At 42.3% G+C, this 21,555-nt stretch overlaps 1 protein-coding gene across 2 annotated transcripts; it reads right to left on the bottom strand.

Annotated features, from left to right (window-relative positions):
* Window positions 1-16,762: 16,762 nt before the first annotated feature.
* Window positions 16,763-20,403, bottom strand: LOC139563096 (potassium voltage-gated channel subfamily A member 1-like). Of its 2 annotated transcripts, none has more exons than XM_071381375.1 (2): window positions 19,896-20,403; window positions 16,763-19,581 (listed from the first exon to the last, which is right to left on the bottom strand). In XM_071381375.1, the coding sequence occupies exon 2, from the start codon at window positions 19,022-19,024 to the stop codon at window positions 17,066-17,068; it is 1,959 nt and encodes a 652-aa protein (XP_071237476.1). In that variant the 5' UTR covers window positions 19,025-19,581; window positions 19,896-20,403; the 3' UTR covers window positions 16,763-17,065. The 2 variants fall into 2 exon arrangements, with proteins under 2 accessions (XP_071237476.1, XP_071237477.1); XM_071381376.1 differs by having other exon boundaries at window positions 19,923-20,403.
* Between the last annotated feature and the right edge of the window lie 1,152 nt (window positions 20,404-21,555).

Below are 21,555 nucleotides of genomic sequence, written 5' to 3'. Positions count from 1 at the left end.
TTCTTACTTCCAGTGATGGCTTACCCCGGCCAAACCCGGACAATGCTGGGCCAATTGTGCGCCGCCCTATGGGACTCCCAATCATGGCCGGAAGTGACATATATATATTTGCCCAAAAATATATGGGGATTGGAAATTATGCAGACACGTACATTGATGGAAGTTACAATTTATCTGCGATATTAAAGCTGATCTACACCTTCAATTTTTTTTTGAATAATAATTCTCAACAGCCGCACTAAGATTCTTTGAATTAGATCTCTATTGATGTTCAAATGGCATGCCTTTCAAGTAGCTACAGACCGATATGGAGAGGATTGAAAACCTGAACTAATGGAGAGGATACTGGCTGTCATGAAGGGCTTCAAGACAATCGAGAGACTATAATGGAACGCTGTGTACTGTAGTATGGAGAGAATTCAAACAGACAGCTTTAGAGACCCAACAGACACACGTAGCTCAGGGGGGGGGGAAGTGCAGCCTTCGTTTCCTGCACACTGACACTAATCCAAAGGCTGGGGGATTCTTGCCTCATTCCCCTGCAGGCACTGCTCTCAGATCAGTCCTGACATTCACAGTCACACAAAGCAGACTATAAATATGCAGGCCACACACGCACACACAAATAATCAACATTCGGTTCACCATTCTCAAGCTCATTTTAAGCCCACAGCCACCAATTGTCAGCTGAAAATATTCATACGTCGTTTTTCTACGATTCATCTACAGTGGGGAGAACAAGTATTTGATACACTGCCGATTTTGCAATTTTTCCTACTTACAAAGCATGTAGAGGTCTGTAATTTTTATCACAGGTACACTTCAACTGTGAGAGACGGAATCTAAAACAAAAATCCAGAAAATCACATTGTATGATTTTTAAGTAATTCATTTGCATTTTATTGCATGACATAAGTATTTGATACATCAGAAAAGCAGAACTTAATATTTGGTACAGAAACCTTTCTTTGCAATTACAGAGATCATACGTTTCCTGTAGTTCTTGACCAGGTTTGCACACACTGCAGCAGGGATTTTGGCCCACTCCTCCATACAGACCTTCTCCAGATCCTTCAGGTTTCGGGGCTGTCGCTGGGCAATACGGACTTTCAGCTCCCTCCAAAGATTTTCTATTGGGTTCAGGTCTGGAGACTGGCTAGGCCACTCCAGGACCTTGAGATACTTCTTACGGAGCCACTCCTTAGTTGCCCTGGCTGTGTGTTTCGGGTCGTTGTCATGCTGGAAGACCCAGCCACGACCTATCTTCAATGCTCTTACTGAGGGAAGGAGGTTGTTGGCCAAGATCTCGCGATGCATGGCCCCATCCATCCTCCCCTCAATACGGTGCAGTCATCCTGTCCCCTTTGCAGAAAAGCATCCCCAAAGAATGATGTTTCCACCTCCAAGCTTCACGGTTAGGATGGTGTTCTTGGGGTTGTACTAATCCTTCTTCTTCCTCCAAACACGGCGAGTGGAGTTTAGACCAAAAAGCTCTATTTTTGTCTCATCAGACCACATGACCTTCTCCAATTCCTCCTCTGGATCATCCAGATGGTCATTGGCAAACTTCAGACGGGCCTGGACATGCGCTGGCTTGAGCAGGGGGACCTTGCGTGCGCTGCAGGATTTTAATCCATGACGGCGTAGTGTGTTACTAATGGTTTTCTTTGAGACTGTGGTCCCAGCTCTCTTCAGGTCATTAACCAGGTCCTGCCGTGTAGTTCTGGGCTGATCCCTCACCTTCCTCATGATCATTGATGCCCCACGAGGTGAGATCTTGCATGGAGCCCCAGACCGAGGGTGATTGACCGTCATCTTGAACTTCTTCCATTTTCTAATAATTGCGCCAACAGTTGTTGCCTTCTCACCAAGCTGCTTACCTATTGTCCTGTAGCCCATCCCAGCCTTGTGCAGGTCTACAATTTTATCCCTGATGTCCTTACACAGCTCTCTGGTCTTGGCCATTGTGGAGAGGTTGGAGTCTGTTTGATTGAGTGGGTGGACAGGTGTCTTTTATACAGGTAACGAGTTCAAACAGGTGCAGTTAATACAGGTAATGAGTGGAGAACAGGAGGGCTTCTTAAAGAAAAACTAACAGGTCTGTGAGAGCCGGAATTCTTACTGGTTGGTAGGTGATCAAATACTTATGTCATGCAATAAAATGCAAATTAATTACTTAAAAATCATACAATGTGATTTTCTGGATTTTTGTTTTAAATTCCGTCTCTCACAGTTGAAGTGTACCTATGATAAAAATTACAGACCTCTACATGCTTTGTAAGTAGGAAAACCTGCAAAATCGGCAGTGTATCAAATACTTGTTCTCCCCACTGTATGTAGATTTATCAGCAATGTACTTTTTGCTGGCACAGTTGAGTGCCCACACAGACACTGTTGTTTCTTTTTCTCATTGGCTGTGCTGTGCTGGTCAGCTGCGCTGGCCAAGGCAGCCCATGCAAGCAAGCGTGGCGTATGTGACGGTTGTGCGCCTCAAGTTGATTCAAAGCGACAAAGGGGGGCTCCACTCAGAAAGCACATGTGCAATGCACTGTGAGTCATATTACACCATGACAGAACATCACAGCAAATTAAAGGCATGGCGCTGGCAGGGTTGGCGGTGGTCAGAAAACATCATTAATGCAAAGACGCCCTCGTCCCCTCTATACGAGCTCTCTGCACATGGATGGCAGGACTGGCAAGAGCAGATCTACGAAATACAGTGTGTACGAGTGAATTCACTACAAGCCGACTGAGGGAGCTGATACATCCGCAACTCAAATCACTTGAGTCCCGCAAAAGCTTTTTTTCTTGGGACATTGCTGGGAGGTTGAAGAACCTATGTTTAGACCCTATTCTACTGGCTTACAAGTGGAAAGCAAGCCTGGCTACAGTTGTGACAGGTTGCTAGGCAGTGAGAAACGCCTCCAAATGCACCGTGTTCATGGGATGTAGGGAGATCATCGCTGGTATAATAGAAGTCCATAGCAAATATATGCCGAAGATATTGAAATAATCACAAATAATGACAGGTATACACAGTTATACATGTGCAATTCTACCGGGTCCACAGACAACTTTTTAAAGGACCAGGGCATCATTACTGCCACAGAGTGAGAGGTTCAACCATGAATAACTAATCATTATTTGTGCACCAACTCGCAAGGGCAAAGAGTAGGATTACTTTGCATGTCTAACTTGTAAGCTTAGGAAGGATATACTACTATAAAGGGACATGTTTATAAAGTGTTGACAACCAAGTACAAAGTTTACACCGATTTTCTCAGTTGGGGTTAAAACACCTCCCTAAAAACTAGAAACAAAACATCAAAATGTGAGGGTAGAAGATTGCGAATGCACTAGCAGGACAACCCTGCATCGTGTGAAACCACAGCCGAAATGGGAAAGTCCAGCTAGCATGTCTGATTTTCAAGCCTCTACAGCCAAAAGCAGGAACGGTAACGTTTCTGTGACTCCCTAGCAGAGGAGAAATGCCAGAGCGGTTGATTTATAGCCTCACTTCCCACATAATAAATCACACAGATGCTTCTGAAACAAAAAGTGATATCAGCTGTCATCTCTACCCAGACTTCCATCCCTCCTCTCCGAAGGAATTCATACTGTCAATGACCTTCATCCATACGAGAATGATAAAGCCATTTGTTTCCAATGGATTGCAGCTCATGCAAATGATCTGTCCGTGAATGCCGTTGTTTATGTGTGTGTGTATACAGTGAGGGGAAAAAGTATTTGATCCCCTGCTGATTTTGTACGTTTGTCCACTGACAAAGAAATGATCAGTCTATAAATTAATGGTAGGTTTATTTGAACAGTGAGAGACAGAATAACAACAACAAAAATCCAGAAAAACGCATGTCAAAAATGTTATAAATTGATTAGCATTTTAATGAGGGAAATACGTATTTGACCCCCTCTCAATCAGAAAGATTTCTGGCTCCCAGGTGTCTTTTATACAGGTAACGAGCTGAGATTAGGAGCACACTCTTAAAGGGAGTGCTCCTGATCTCAGTTTGTTACCTGTATAAAAGACACCTGTCCACAGAAGCAATCAATCAATCAGATTCCAAACTCTCCACCATGGCCAAGACCAAAGAGCTCTCCAAGGATGTCAGGGACAAGATTGTAGACCTACACAAGGCTGGAATGGGCTACAGACCATCGCCAAGCAGCTTGGTGAGAAGGTGACAACAGTTGGTGCGATTATTCGCAAATGGAAGAAACACAAAAGAACTGTCAATCTCCCTCGGTCTGGGGCTCCATGCAAGATCTCACCTCGTGGAGTTGCAATGATCATGAGAACGGTGAGGAATCAGCGCAGAACTACACGGGAGGATCTTGTCAATGATCTCAAGGCAGCTGGGACCATAGTCACCAAGAAAACAATTGGTAACACACTACGCCGTGAAGTACTGAAATCCTGCAGCGCCCGCAAGGTCCCCCTGCTCAAGAAAGCACATATACATGCCCGTCTGAAGTTTGCCAATGAACATCTGAATGATTCAGAGGACAACTGGGTGAAAGTGTTGTGAAAGTGTTGTGTCAGTAAAGTATTGAGTTAGCATGCAGTAGGTTCCTGGTTTTATCCCAGTTACAGTTAGGTAGCAAACCCCCCCAAATATGCTAGACTGGTGTCAGAAGTGGGATGGATGGCTGTGGTCAGGTATTTTACGTGAATGTTAGATAACCAATTAGGCCATGTCCTTACCGAAGTCGCAAGACTGAATCTTGGCTCACACGAGTGGCATGATCGTTATTGCTTTTCCATTCCTCTTCATTAACACAACTCTGACTGCCTTTTGGATCTAGACACAGCTTTCTTTGTAACGCCATTGGCCACAAGTGCCTTTCCTGACTGCACGGCACTGCTGAAGCTCCTTTGCCTAATCTTACCATAACACCCGAGAACAACTTAGTCCTCTTTCCTTACCACAATCGCCTACCACAGAAGGCCAATGCAATTAACCATTTGAGTTAGTGATGCCATTTGGTCACACTGTACATTAAGCATAACTTACAGTAAATAAAGCATGAATGTCTCTTCAAGAAATGTATGGATGACCCACCTACACACATCAAGTAAATAGTTTGGGTCAAGCAAGAAACTCATAGGACATGACACACATAAATAAAGTCAAATGCAAATGAAAAGTGCTTTGTACACTCCATTTGGCACGAATAGTGAAAAATCGCATCACATAATTATCTTGGGCCAAGGAATCCAGAAAGCCAGTGAACGCTGCCCAGGCTTCTGGATCTGACTGAAACATTTGGACTTCATTAATGAGAGGGAGTAGGTGGATGTGGTGGGGGGGTGAAAAAGGGGGTGCTGAGAATGCGAGCAGCTGAGAAAAACACATAAACAGTTGATTTGATCTCTTTCTTGTCTTATTTCATTGATTAGCTAGTTTGGGATAAATGCAAACGGACTGGGAGCGGGTGAGCGTGACTAGCCAGTGTGATTGATTACACGATGACTGTTCACACAGGAACTTTCTTGAATTTTCTGTGTGAATGATGTGGTCTCACCTAACTCTCGGCAGATGAATGCACTAATTGTAAGTCGCTTAGGGCGTCTGCCAAAGGACTAAAATGTAAAGTGAATCCGCTGCAGAATAAGTACCCTTCCCTCAATAGTAGCCCTTTGTAAGTATTACAGCTTTTGCTGTAATACTCTAGAACTTCCTCGAAGTGATCCTGTTTTGTCAGAACCACAGGTCTCCAGTGGCTATCCTATTTCCAAGGAACCAATCTGAGCAGCATTACTTGATTGATGGGCAGTAAGGAAAGTCGATAAAGGAGTGAACGAAGACGTTTTGAAAACCAATACAAATGTCAATGTGGGCGATAATAGTATTCATGATATTCCAATTAGGAGCTCAGAAATACAGACAGCGATGTGTAAGGAGGAGGTCAATAGGTGTTGACAGTGCCATGTTCAGGAGCTTTTAGGATAGTTAGAATAGGATAGTTCCATCACCCAGAGTGCAAAACCCACTACACTGATATACTGTGTCCCTCGGCCTCGGGAATCCGGTTATTATTCCACTGTTATTACACCGTTACTTTTAACATGCATGTCAAAATGAAAAACAAACACAAAGAAATGCAGGTGCACACCCAAACAAGAACAAACACACACTTCCTTTGCGTCCATAACTGTGAAATGCTGTTGCGCCACATTGAAATGAGAGCACAGTGTCACATTTTAACACGTGGCGTTGCAACTGGGAAAGTGTGATGAATAATGCAACCTCACACTGAGAGTTAAACCACGCTCCCCAGTCAGAGGACAGAAACCACTTAAGGGCACAGCATGTAGCACATCAAAAAGGACCAGAGAAGTGATATGACGAGTTTCCCCGCTATTGCTGACTTGCAGTTGGATTTCAGCCGCCAACCCACAGGTGCTGTAAATGCCAGATGGAGTCGCAAAATAAATCTCTCGTATTTTAAGCGTTGTAGTCTGCCAGTGGTTTGTTTAGGGGAAAACTGCACTGTGTACTTCCCTGACACATATTTTCCAAACAGAGGGTGAGAGTTGGAAAAACAGTCTCTCAAACACTTAAAAATACACATATACAGATGAGCGTACACACACACAAACACACACACTTTACTCCGACACACTATACATCAGAAAATTTCAGGCACGGTTGCTATGACAATGCTTTCATTTACCACAAACATTCTCATCTGCAGCTTATCGTGGCCCCTGGCACCCTTGGGAAAAGTGTTTTTAACTTCATGCCTGGGAAAGCAACAGTGGAAAACGCATACGCCTCGACTGATTGATCAACTCTGATTTCCCAATCTGGGTTCCAAAGCTACACCGGAGAGCCTGGTATACAGTTAAACCTTCCAGATGTTAATATTCCCAATTATTTCAATAAGAAATTTGGAAAACGACGTAATACTCAATGATGAAAGCATGAAAAGGTAATTTTGTTGGCATATATACTGAGAGAAAACCAGAACTCTCATTGAATTGAATAGGAGCTCTTACAGTGTATTAAAGATCTTTATCCTCCTCTTTTGAACTTAAATTAAGACAAAGGTTATCTCGTGCCACAAAGTTCTCTCTGTTCTCTGTCATGACACCTCTTGGTGTGTCTATACAGAATAAAGATAGGCAATGCAACAACAAATGGCATCAATACAGGTTATTTTCAAAATACAAAATCTCTCCCCAGTACAGCAGGAAATGCTATCAGCTATTTATAGCCTCAAACGTGCAGTTTTTGAGCCGGCACTCAAGGGAGGGCACAAAACCCCAATTAACTCACCGGAAACCTACCAAGGCAAACAGTGAGATTACTAATGATAAGGCAGATGCTAGAATATTTTATTTGATCTCAGAAGGCTGCCAATATCACCGCCTTGCAGATGTGCCGTACAACAAAGGTATTTGGCCATACCATTTTTAATCTCCTAGACAATAGCAGTAGACAACACATTATCGTTGTTTAGTAGACTAAGCGTAATAGGCTGCGGGGAGGAAATTTGACAGTTTTTAAGTGGAGAATGGAGAATCCTTTGGTGACCTAGAGTGGGATAATTGTTAATGAACAGCACTTAAGCCACGTTGTTCAGGATATTGCACATTTGATCATTTCTTTACAGCTCAGTAATGCTGTTAATTGCAGTTGTTTTGTAACTTTTGGAACATTGAAAGAGCCTAATTCTACATAGGACATAGAGGGACAGTTTCCCTAACACAGATTAAGCTTAGTTCTGGACTAAAAATCTGTGTCCAGGAAACCAACCCAAAGAGTACTCTGTGCATCTTCAGTATTTCTTGACATGTAGTGAAAAGTACAGTGGACTGGCTATGTGATCAGTTAATCGATGTCAAATGGTTTGAACGTATTGATAAAACCCTTAACATCAATACACTTCAACTAACTACAGTACAACCAGCTACCAATTATACAATAAAAAAAACTGCTACGTTATCTGGAATTAAGGATTGAAGATCCCTTTATAAAGCAACAATAAAGAAGAAACAAATAATGCTTTGTCTCGCATCATTGCTAGATAAATGTAATTGCTGTATAATCATTTACACTAGAGATCTATCTTTAATCATTATCTTTCCACCTGCAGGTGCAGCAGAGTTGTTTCTCAAGTATGGGTAAAAAGGATTACAGAAGAAAATAAATAAACCATTTGTTATTTATAAAAATGGAGAGGGAATTTTCCATCACTGCCGAGCAGTGTTTTAACGTGCCAGCTGACGAAAGAGCAGAAAACCATGACTATAAAAACCAAGACGTGGCTTGAGGGAGAAAGGACTTACTGTTTGAGAAGTAAAACAAAATCCTAAAAGAGAACTTTGTTGTTTCCTGCGTAATCCACCAAAAAAAGTGAAAGCCTTCCCAAAAGAATTATGTGGATCTGGTCCAAATAAAATTAAAAGACATACAAAGCCCTTGAGCACTGACTGTTACTTTTAAAGAGAAGTAGCATGTTTTTGCCAGGGGGCATATCTGCAAGTCACCATCAAAACCTCTGTGAGGAATCCAAAACCAATGATATTTGACCATTCAAGGGCTTACTGGTACATTTTTGTAACATTAGTTTTTATAAAATCAAAGACAAGGATAATAGTAAAGCAAACGTTCCACAACGGCTCCTTAGGGAAATATATCCCAAACATTTATGGTTGGGGTAACAACATGTCTATGTTATCAGACGAAGCCATGAGAGACTCAAGAAGTAAATAAATCATTCAATTATAGATGTTATGACGTCAGCAATAGAAAGTAAACAACAGCGTTCTCCACCCCTCAGCAGTATTTCTGTAAATACGTACCTCGGTTGGTTTAAAAACAGCTCCCTTTGACTCTGTACTAGACCAATTACAACCATGAGTTTCAACTTCTTCTTTAAAACGGCCAATCGATTTTGGGGAACACTACATTTAAGCATACTTAATAAAGGGTTTATAAATGGATTATAAGTATCTTATGGACTGTTCATTATTAATCTATAGATAATAATAAGCAGTTATAACTAATATTCGTCTCACAATTTGTCAATCACAATTTCAATGAATGAGTATAGCTATTTATTTTAAACCACCTATAAACGTATAATACATAGTCTATAAACCACTTACAAACCCTTTACAAGGCATACCTTGATGATGTAAAGTGTTACCTGGTTTGAATCATTTCACTTTGAGAAAATATGATTCTGCTTGCTTCCCTTGACCTAACCATATATTTGAACAAGACCACGTGGCATGTCAAGCACTATAAAAATAAGGGTACTCCTTCATTCATCAGAATGTTCATCATTTTTTACTGAACAGCAACTCCCATGCACTTTATGCGGGGGATCTTGGTCTTTGTAGTCCTCCGGGCTGCCTTCTGAGTCATCAACAGTGAGTGGAGGCCCCTGTAGGCTGGCTCCTTGTGTACAGCACACTCGCATGCACTCACACACGCACGCACACATGCACCGATACACCCAGGGCCCTGGAGAGCTAGCATTAATCACTCCACATAAAAGCTTCCAGTCACTCCAAAGCAGGAGAGCACAGAGAGGGAGTGGGAGACTAGGTCTACGGGGTCTTCATTTATGGCAGCCATTTTGGCTCCACCTGGACTAAAGATGCCACTGCTTTGATTTTGGGAATGCAGGCTTACGTTTACATAAGCTGATCAATACAGAGGGAGGCTCTGATCACGTATCCCGGCTCATCCAGGATTGAGGGTTTCAACGTCCACTGGGGGTGGCCTTGATTAGTCATGAGTGAAAAATTAGTATGCTTGATTTACATATATCCCTGACTAGGAACATGATCACGTTGCTCATTACATTTCATTACATATGGTATCCAATGCACAACGTGTGCTTTTAATCGAATTGTAAACCATGATTTTACTTAGGATCGAATCATGGAAAAACCAAATTAATTAAGTGGTTTACCTTCTTCACATATTTTGTCATTTCGTGGTTGGATTACACAAAAGAACCTTGTTGCATTATCTATAGGCCTTCATTATATCAACTACTATTCAAAACTCCATCTACTTGACCTTTTTGCCTTGTTACTTTACCAGATTGTTCGACCCTGCGCAATCAAGCTTGCATTTGAACACTACATGAATAGTTTACACTGTACAGCTCATATGACGTCGTTCGTTAGGTGTTTACGACAACCAGCGAGACCCTGCTTACTCATTCATGACTTATCTCAACGCTCCGTTCAAGACTCCCACAGCTGATGACACATCTGGAGCCACTAAAGTTTACCAGCAGGCCTCTATCCTTCCAGTCACCAGCCCGCGTCTGTCAGGAAGAAAAAGTCCCGCGGTTGAGCAGCTGTTGCGTTGCATTAAATCTCCAGCTTGTTAATACACTACCACTGCATCTCTGCAGGCCCTTCGCGTGCACCCCGAGGGACAACCAAGTCCGAGTAAGACTCCATGTGACATCTCTGGGAAGTGCTTACCTGTCCAGCGGTGTGCCAGGATTTAATTTCCTCCTGCCCCAGTTACATGTGTGACTCCAAACTTGAGTCAATTCTGTGGACTATATACACACTTCCTAGCTCCGCTCATGAAGAATACAAAGACTCATAAAGACAAAGACTCGTAGTCTACAAAGACTTGGTAGCATTTTACGTCACTCTGTAATAAGAGTGTAACCACGGCGACAACCGTTATCTCCATACGTGTGAGTCAGGAAACCGTGAAACCCTACACTAAAGCATATGTGTAACTAGCACAATTATCTACACGTCTAGAATGAGGTAACATAATCGACTCCTGTGCGCACTGTCTGATGAATTCAGCTCGTTGGAAAGATCCGCTGTGAGATTTTGTGTTGTTAACAAAGACTTGGGTTGCTATCTTTCAATGGAGGCATATTATGTGACTTCAACATTGAAACCTCAAGGGGGGGGGAGTTCCATTTACACAGAGGTTAGTCTCCTAAAGCTCCCACGTGTACATTAGTCAATCTCTTCTGCAATTGAGAACTACAGTAGGATTGTTTCCATACAGATTAGCCTTTCAGTTTCCATGCGCACGCAATATTTGTGTAACTTGGAATTGCAATGCAATACGACATAGCATAGTCTATAAATATGTCAGACGGAGGCCCAGACATACTGCACATGTCCAAAGAGTTCTCTGTAGCTCAACTGGTTGAGCATGATGCTTGCAACACCAGGTTAGTGGGTTTGATGCCTGGTACCATCCATACGTAAAATGTATGCACAAATAAAAGATTTCAGGCCCCTCGGATTTCCTCACATTTTATTGTGTTACAAAGTGCGATTAAAATAGATTTTTTTGTAAAAAAAATTGTCAACAATACACACAAAATACTATGTAATGTCAAAGTGGAAGAAAAATGCAAAAAATAAATAAATTAGATTCTTAAAAAAGTCAATAACTAAAAATATATAAATAATTGTGCATAAGTATTCAGCCCCTTTGTTTAGGCAAGCCTGAATTCGTTCAGGAGTCAAATTTGGCTTAACAAATCATATAAAAAGTTACATGGACTCACTCTGTGTGAAATAATAGGGGTTGACATGATTTTTAAATGACTAACCCTTCCTCACATTCATACAACATCTGTAAGGTCCCTCAGTCAAGTATTGCATTTCAAGCACAGATTCAACTACAAAACAACAGGGAGGTTTTCGAAAGCCTCATAAAAAAGGGCAGGTATTGGTAGATAATTAACAATAACAAATCAGATACTGAATATATTTTTAAGCATGGTCAAGTTAATAATTATGTTGTGGATTATACTGTATATTAAACCACCCAAACACCTCAAAGATACAGTCATCCTTCTGAACTGAGCTGCAGGACAGGAATGAAACTTGTCAGGGATGTTATCATGAGGCCATTTGTGATTTTAAAACAGCTACAGAGTTCAATGGCTGTGATGGGAGAAAACTGAGGATGGATCAACAGAGTGAAAAGAAGAACACAAAAATACCAAATAAAAATTCCAAAACATGTATCTTTGCAACAAGGCCATAAACAATACTGAAAAAGGCAAAGGAAAACACTGGGCTCCCGAGTGGCGCAGCGGCCTAAGGCACTGCATCTCAGTGCTAGAGATGTCACTACAGACCCTGGTTTGATCCTGGGCTGTATCACAACCGGCCGTGATTGGGAGTCCCATAGGGCGGCGCACAATTGGCCCAGCGTCTTTAGGGTTTGGCTGGGGTAGGCCGTCATTGTAACTAAGAATTTGTTCTTAACTGACTTGCCTAGTTAAATAAAGGTTAAATGAAAAGCCCTATGTTTGGGGCAAATCCAACACATCACTGAGTAACTGCTTCCTTATTTTCAAGCATGGTGGTGGTTGGATCATGGTATGGTTATGCTTGACATCGGCAAATGCTGGGGAGCAACCCACAACACAAGGCCAAATCTAAACTGAAGTTGCTTACCAAGAAGACAGTGAATGTTCCTCAGTGGCCAAGTTACAATTTTGACCTAAATCTGCTTGAAATACTATGGCAAGACTTGAAAATGGCTGTCTAGCCATGATCCCTGTCACGCCCTGACCTTAGAGAGCCTTTTTATTTCTCTATTTGGTTAGGTCGGGGTGTGATTTGGGTGGGCAATCTATGTGTTCTATTTCTTTGTTGGCCGGGTATGGTTCCCAATCAGATGCAGCTGTCTATCGTTGTCTTTGATGGGGGATCATACTTAGGCAGCCTGTTTTCCACCTTAGTTTGTGGGATCTTGTTTTTGCATAGTTGCTGTTTAGCCCTGCAGAACGTTAAGTTTCGGTTTTGTATTTTGTTGTTTTGTCGGAGTTCAGTATTAAAAATCATGAACACTTTCCACGCTGCGCTTTGGTCTCATTCATCTAACGACGGACGTAACAATCGCCAACAATTTGACATTGCTTGGAGAATTTTTAAAAGAATAATAGGCCAATATTGCACAATCTAGGTGTGTAAAACTCTTAAAGACTTACCCAAGAAGACTTACAGTTGTAATTGCTACCAAAGGTGTTTCTAACATGTACAGTATGGACTCAGGGAGCTGAATACTTATGCAATGACTATATTGTATTTATACATTTTTCATTCATCTTAAATAAAGTTATGATTGTTCTTCCACTTTGACATTCCAGAGTATTTTGTGTAGATTGTAAACAATTATTTTTTATTAAGTCCATTTTAATCCCACTTTGTAACACAATGAAATCCAAGGGGTCTGAATACTTTTGCAAGGCATTGTACGTTGCTTTGGATAAAAGCATCTGCTAAATGGCATATATTAAACTCAGCAAGAAAATAAACTTCCCTTTTTCAGGACCTTGTCTTTCAAAGATCATTCGTAAAAATCCAAATAACTTCATAGATCTTCATTGTAAAGGGTTTAAACACTGTTTCCCATGCTTGTTCAATGAACCATAAACAATTAATGAACATGCACCTGTGGAATGGTCGTTAAGACACTAACAGCTTACAAACGGTAGGCAATTAAGGTCACAGTTATGAAAACTTAGGACACTAAAGAGGCCTTTCTACTGACTCTGAAAAACACCAAAAGAAAGATGCCCAGGATCCCTGCTCATCTGCGTGAACGTGCCTTAGACATGCTGCAAGGAGGCATAGGGACTGCAGATGTGGCCAGGGCAATAAATTGCAATGTCCATACTGTGAGACGCCTAAGACAGCGCATAGGGAGACAGGGCGGACAGCTGATCATCCTCGCAGTGGCAGACCACGTGTAACAACAGCTGCACAGGATCGGTACATCCGAACATCACACCTGTGGGACAGGTACAGGATGGCAACAACAACTGCCCGAGTTACACCAGGAACGCACAATCCCTCCATCAGTGCTCAGACTGTCCGCAATAGGCTGAGAGGCTGGACTGAGAGCTTGTAGGCCTGTTGTAAGGCAGGTCCTCACCAGACATCACCAGGAAACAATGTCGCCTATGGGCACAAACCCAGCGTCGCTGGACCAGTCAGGACTGGCAAAAAGTGCTTTTGTCGCGGTTTTGTCTCACCAGGGGTGATGGTCGGATTCGCGTTTATCGTCGAAGGAATGAGCGCTACACCGAGGCCTGTACTCTGGAGCGGGATCAATTTGGAGGTGGAGGGTCCATCATGGTCTGGGGCAGTGTGTCATAGCATCATCGGACTGAGCTTGTTCTCATTGCAGGCAATCTCAACGCTGTGCGTTACAGTGCACTGCAGTACTTAATGCAGCTGGTGGCCACACCAGATACTGACTGTTACTTTTGATTTTGACCCCCCCCCCCCCACCTTTGTTCAGGGACACATTATTCCATTTATGTTAGTCACATCTCTGTGGAACTTGTTCAGTTTATATCTCAGTTGTTGAATCTTGTAATGTTCATACAAATATTTACACATGTTAAGTTTGCTGAAAATAAACACAGTTGACAGTGAGAGGACATTTCTTTTTTTGCTGAGTTTATATTGTATTATACTGTATAACATAAACTGTACTAGAGAAGGCCCAAACATACATTTACTATGTTTTTGAATCAGAGCAAAGTTTGTACCTATTATTCCCAATGGAATAAAACATAAAAGGGAGAGATAACTTTGTGCTAAGTGAAGTGTATTTATCTTGTTGATCAGATCTGACCCACTCTGTAGGTTCACAGAGTATTCCACACAAACAGTACGTAGCTTCAGTCAAACTGGTTGTACATACAGCCTCAATGGGGAAATTCACTAAACCAAATAAACGATAAACGCGAATGCGACCTTTGGGGACTTGCCAGGGTCCCCAAAGATCGCATATGGCAACAGCCATCCAAATGAACACTGAATCCTTTGAATTGATACCTGGAGATGAGGAAACCCCATGAAAATCAGAAAATCTTACACTCATGTATCCTACTCATCATATGTGGTTAGTGTATGGTAACAATTGACACTGCCAAGACTGTCTTGCACATGACATCAGAGGTCAAACAAACTCATAATAATGTAAACGTTTGACATCTGACTTAACATTGCCATGTGATGTCCCAAACTATTTTTAACCAAGCTTGATGGCAAGCAGTATCCGTAGCCGACACAGGCTTACCATTTCGTTGTCATAAATCGGGTAGCGTAACCATTATGACTCCATGTGTCAAGTAAAACAAATTTAAATCGAAGGCATTGATGCCATGCTGGGGAAATGGCAAGCAGATGCTGAGTAACCTTTTTGATGAGGATTTGCTACACAGCAACTTTTTAACATAACTAATTACAGTGTATTGGCGCAGTAACAAAACACATTAAGCCAGCTGCTTTTGTGTGTCTGGATGTACCGTTTCAAAAGAACAATGAATACCAGTGAATGTATTCGTCTGACAGGCGATGACAGGTTTTCTGGATAAAGACACAGAGCTCTGAGTGCAGAGAATATACAAATATTGCTTTGTACAACTCGGTTTTAAATATTTTATTATTATATTAGGCAGAATGTCAGGGCCCCAAAAGTATCAATGCTGTCAACATCAAGAGTGTGTGTATTGGGGCTGTACAACCAAGTAGTTTCGGGTGACAAATTAAATTAATGCTATCAGCAGGCTAGTAGTGGCCTGTGCAGCACACTATCCTTTGTTTTGATACAGTTGGCCTAGTCTATTCATAGTTAATGGCATCACTACCGTCAATGAAAAAAGTGCGTCAAATCCCTTTACGCACGCGCATATCTTACTTTTTGGATTGTTGCATCATTGAATATAGTTCGAAATGTATGTATATCCTTCTAAAAATGTGGGTGTAGTATGGCAGTACCTGACCTGATTCAAAAACATGCAGCAAGCAACTAAGTCTTTCATCAATTCATTTGGAATGTCTCCAAATGGTTCCAGAGTGCGTCACATGTGTACGGTGACATCAGTGTGTGTGTGTGTCAAGCTCATATACAGAAAACCACATCACATGGTGATTGTATTTAAAAGGTGAACATACCTTGGAAAACAACCGCCTGCTGGAGATCTTGGTGCTTTCTGGGATGACCAACAGACCTTCCTTTCTCATTTTAGAGAAATGTGCCCTAGGTCCAGCGAACAAGAGATTAAGTTCACAAACCCAAAGTTTCCATGATGACAGTAATTTTTTCCCCCAAATAAGTTTCAGTCAACGTCCGTGTAAAGGGATATTGTCAGTTAGTTTGAGGTGGTTTTAAAGGGACGGAGTTGTAGTCGCGCAAGATATCCGTGCAGGACCTCTCATGACAGCCGGTGTGGTAATTCCTGTGCTTCGCCTCGGTGGTCGGTCAATACAAGGCTTTATTTTGCCCTAATCGTTGCAAAGAATGTTGCTTGCCAAGCGTCTCACTTGTTGACCCTTTGTGTGCTGCCAAAATAGGCATCATGCTCATTTACTCAAGAATCTCACAAATGATTTAGCTATTTCAATGTTTCCGATCGATATTGAATGATTATTTTATTGTGTACACAGAGGGGTTAGACCTACACTGAAACGCAATAAGAATTGATTATTGTTCAGAATAAAAAACATCTCAATACTCATTATGCCAGACGAAGGGTGTCTAGGTTGCCATATGTCCTACAGTTTCTGTCTCTCAATATTACTTCCTAGTCTATCACTCTTGAAAGTCAGTGTCTCAAACAAGCTTTTACAATAGTGCAAACTAGGCCTACTATAAACTTTGACTTTATCGCATAACAGCAAAACAATAACTATGTCTCCCCTTCCATTATTGACAAATGAAACTCATAAAGTGCATATGCATAGCCTGTCCCTTAAATATTTTCGATTTCATTTGTAGGTTTACGAGGCCCAGATAGGTAGCCTATATCTGATATCATCGGATTACATTGGTCATAATAGTTATAAAGCTTTTGATTTGGGCGTCTATTTTGCGTAGGCCTATATTCCTCTAAGCAGCCACATGGCAAAATAAAACACCACGTTTGAGCTTCCCAAGATCTAGCTAAATATAAAGTGTGTGTGTGCATGCGCGCAAGTGCGCACTTGTGTGAGTCTGACCACCTACGTGTGTGTGATATGACAGCATATCTTTCTTCACGAGAATAAGATTTTTTTTTGTCATCACACGTCAGTCTGTTGTGACTTTGAACTTGTACTGTTTTTCCTGCCAATGTCTGTCCCGTTTCCTTTACTCAGGCTTGTATCCACCCCACACAGCGACTCCGTTACCCCCTCTTCCATCTCCATGTACTCTGCTTTATCACCCAGCGAAGAGCCCGAGGGGGACCCTTTGAATTTCTTTAGAAAGTTGGGGAAATAGGGGCAGGCAGGTGGTGGGGTTTCAACAACCGGTGGCGGGTCTGCTTCATTATCAGTCTCCCTGTGGTAGAAGTAATTGAAGTTTGATACAATGACGGGCACTGGAAGAGCTATGGTTAACACACCCGCTATGGCACAGAGCGAGCCCACTATCTTGCCACCGACAGTAATCGGTTTCATGTCTCCATATCCGACCGTGGTCATAGTGACGACAGCCCACCAAAAAGCGTCGGGAATACTTGTGAATTGAGACGCGGGTTCGTCTGCCTCCGCGAAGTACACTGCACTTGAGAACAAAATAACACCAATAACGAGGAAGAAAATCAGAAGCGCTAGTTCCCTCATACTGGCGCGGAGGGTATGTCCGAGGATCTGCAGTCCTTTGGAGTGCCTGGAGAGTTTAAATATGCGAAAGACTCTGACAAGGCGGATTATTCTCAAGATTGCAAAACTCATTGCCTGGTCCCCTTTGCCTTGCTGTTGAGCAAGATCTGTGCCGAGCGTGATGAAATAAGGCAAAATCGATACAATGTCTATAGTATTCATGATGTTTTTAAAGAAATCCGTTTTACTTGGACTTGCAAAGAAGCGCACTATAATCTCAAATGAAAACCAAATAATGCACACCGTCTCCACAATGAAAAAAGGGTCGTTAAAAGGGGTCTGTCCATGAGGTTCTGTCGAATTGTCTCGTGGTTTAAGGTATTCTTTTTCGTCCCTGAACTCTGGCAACGTTTCCATACAGAAAATGACTATTGATATTACGATGACTAAAACGGACACGACTGCAATCCCCCTCGCAGGTTGTGAGCTCTCTGGGTATTCAAAAAGAAGCCAAACTTGGCGTTTGAACTCGTCCTCTGGTAAGGGTTTCTCTTCCTCTTTGACAAAACCCTCATCCTCCCGAAACTTCAGTATTGCCTCCTCTCCGAGTTCATAGAATTTCACCTCCTCAGAGAAGATGTCAAACGGTACATTTTGGGGTCTCTTCAATCGCCCCCCTGACTGGTAATAATAAAGAATTGCGTCGAAGCTTGGTCGGTTCCTGTCAAAAAAATATTCGTTCCTTAGAGGGTCGAAGTACCTGATTCGTTTGTCCGGGTCTCCCAAAAGAGTGTCAGGAAACTGTGTGAGAGTCTTAAGTAGAGTTTCAAACTTTAGTCCGGACACATTAATAACAACTCTTTCGCAGCACCCATACTCGCTGTAAACATTTGCGTATCCTGATTGGGGACGTCTGTCTGTGAGTGAGACAGTATCTTCATCATCCATATTACAGAGAAAACTGGAACTCTTGCTTCCCCTGTCCTCCTCTTCTCCGCCTTCCGCCTCGTCCTCCTCTATCATATCCTCCTCTGATCCAAGTAGCGCCAACTCCGAGTGGCGCAAGTCCCCACCGAGAGTCTGGCGACTCCTTCTCCAACGTCCTACGCCGCGTTGCTTTTTCCTTTCTCTGAGAACCTGCTGCTCAGACTCATGGTGGTGCTGCTGTGGCTGTTGCGAGGAGGAGGGGCGCGAGGCGGTACTGCCGCTACTGTTGTTGGCATTTGATGAGGAGGCGGTGCGAGACTGATGCTGCTGGTGGTTGTTAAGGAGATGGCCAGAGGACTCCCCTACCTCTCCACTTGCTGCACCTTCCGCAGCGGCTGTTGCCTGCTGTACCTGTCTCTCCCTTTCGTGCTCCCTTTCCCGTGCGCGAGCATACCCGTAAGGCAGTCGAGTTTTGCACCCATTATCTGCACCTATCATGGCAAACTCCATTTTGAGGAGGGTGTAAATTCAGTTCTGAGTGAATGATATAATCCCTTTAGCGACGACTCGTGTAGGACAATGGAAAGTAGCAAATTGTAGCAAAGGGCGCACAGGTTGGTTGATCCTGCTTTGACAGATAGCAGGCACGTGTTATTCAGTGAGGCGTAGGTGAGTTAAGAATGCGTAATTAAAGGTCCATTTTTGGAATATAGTTCACATTGTCGTTGACATAAATCACATGAATATATTTTTGTAAACGGACTCCTCATGTATTTTATGACATCATTATTACAGCCAAGTGAATATAGGCTGTAGATGGGTAGACCTTTTATGCTTTTCATATGTATAGCCTATTAAATCACCAGATATTGGACAATATATTCACAAAACCACCTAATTTGTCCATCAGGTGCTTAACTCCAGTGTGAGTACTTGCAGAAATACGGCATTTTTGCCTTTTCGTGGTCCCTCCTGGTTGCCATTTTAGGTGATGAGAAAACCGGCCCTTTTATGCTGTACACCTTCAGTGATTCTGAATGACTTTATTCCTCTGACGACTTCAGCAGCTGCAAGGGAGAAACAGCAGTTCGATTAGACAACCTACAAATGCATGTATTCAAATGCATGTCCCCTGTTTGGGCGATGCATGCACTATATAGCCGACGTACGCATCACCAACTTAAGAGCAGAAAACACAAGTCTAAAAATAACAGTAATTATAATGAAAATATTTATAACACGAATTAATAATTAATCATACTAATAATAATAACTAACATGGCAACAGGAGACAACGCATGATAACTGCAACATTAGTCTGTGTAAACATTCTTTAAATTACGCACGAAATTGTGTTCACTATGTAAAAAAAATGCCCCACCTTCATTCATTTAGACATTCCACTTACATTTGATAAAGGCCGAACGAAATCGTCTCAGCACCTTACAAAATGTGCTGTAGGTGAGGATGCAATTCCTTGGTTTGCCCAATTTCGCATCTTGTTTTGGGAATATTAAAATCCCTCGACGTATCCAACCGGCGAACATGTCACCTATACATCTGTGTTCGATTGCACTCGAGGGATGACACTTTTTGGACGCGTCTCGGCGTTGTCTTGTCTCAATTCAACAGGATCTGTCTATTGAGTATCACCCCCATTCCCGAAAAAAAGATCCACCGCTGCATCGGTGCTGGCAGCAAAAAAATATATATAAAACGCAGGTCTAGCGAGTATCAATACCTCAGCCTGGTCAAAGAAGCTGCGTCGGAGAGAGGGCAAATAAAAGTTTATGTTGATATGTGAAATCGCCCACGGTTAAGTAAGCGCATCACACATCTGTCCGTTGCCTCTACCTCCCCAATTTCCCATTGTGCGTGTTATTGAGGAGTTGTGCCTCGTCCAAGTCGAGCATGTGCCGCAGCGCAGGCAGAGCTCGATCATCCCCCAGTGGATAGAGCGGGTCACTACGCACCTCAGCCACCACCACTTCTAACACTGGGATGATCAAATGCAACTGTTGCCATCTATCAAAGGTAACCCTCCAAAATGCCATTGATATCATTTGACCGTCTACTATGCAACCAGATCGAAAGACACATGGGGCACAATCATCCTGCACCTGATGAGCACCTCACCTAATAACATCTCAAAGCGAATGCAAAGCAAAAAACGAATAAAACAGGCATAACAAATTATATAAAATGGAAAGCAAATCTGTCTCTATTCAGCTTCAGATAGAAGAAGAGGCAGATTTTCACCTGTCTTCAAAGTATTGACTTAACGGACTACTTGCAATTAACTTATGCCTACATTTAGAGAATTCTATTATCGAATAGAATAGTATAGAGGCCAAAGTTAACCTGATGTTATGGTAACTGTATACGGATATTCTAATGGCTATTATTTATATATATACAGTGCCTTCGGAAAGTATTCAGACCCATTGACTTTTTCCACATTTTGTTACGTTATAGCCTTATTCTAAAATGGATTAAATAATGCAAATCCTCAGAAATCTACACACAATACCCCATAATGACAAAGCGAAAACAGGTTTTTAGAAATGTTTGCATATTTCTAAAAAATTTAAAACAAAAATACCTTATTTACATAAGTATTCAGAACCTTTGCTATGAGACTCGAAATTGAGCTCAGGTGCATCCTGTTTCCATTGATCATCCTTGAGATGTTTCTACAACTTGATTGGAGTCCACCTGTGGTAAATTCAATTGATTGGACATGGAAAGGCACAGATCTTTCGATATAAGGTCCCACAGTTGACAGTGTATGTCAGAGCAAAAACCAAGCCATGAGGTCGAAGGAATTGTCTGTAGTGTTCCGAGACAGGATTGTGTCGAGGCACAGATCTGGGGAAGGGTACCAAAAAATGTCTGCAGCATTGAAGGTCCCCAACAACACAGTGGCCTCCATCATTCTTAAATGGAAGAATTTTGGAACCACCAAGACTCTTCCTAGATCTGGCTGCCCGGCCAAACTGAGCAATCAGGGGAGAAGGGCCTTGGTCAGGGAGGTGAGCAAG

This window comes from Salvelinus alpinus, chromosome 33, assembly GCF_045679555.1.
Source record: "Salvelinus alpinus chromosome 33, SLU_Salpinus.1, whole genome shotgun sequence".
In the NCBI taxonomy this organism is placed as follows: Eukaryota; Metazoa; Chordata; class Actinopteri; order Salmoniformes; family Salmonidae; genus Salvelinus; species Salvelinus alpinus.
Note: the sequence above shows the minus strand (reverse complement) of the source record. Positions and strands in the feature narration are given on the sequence as shown.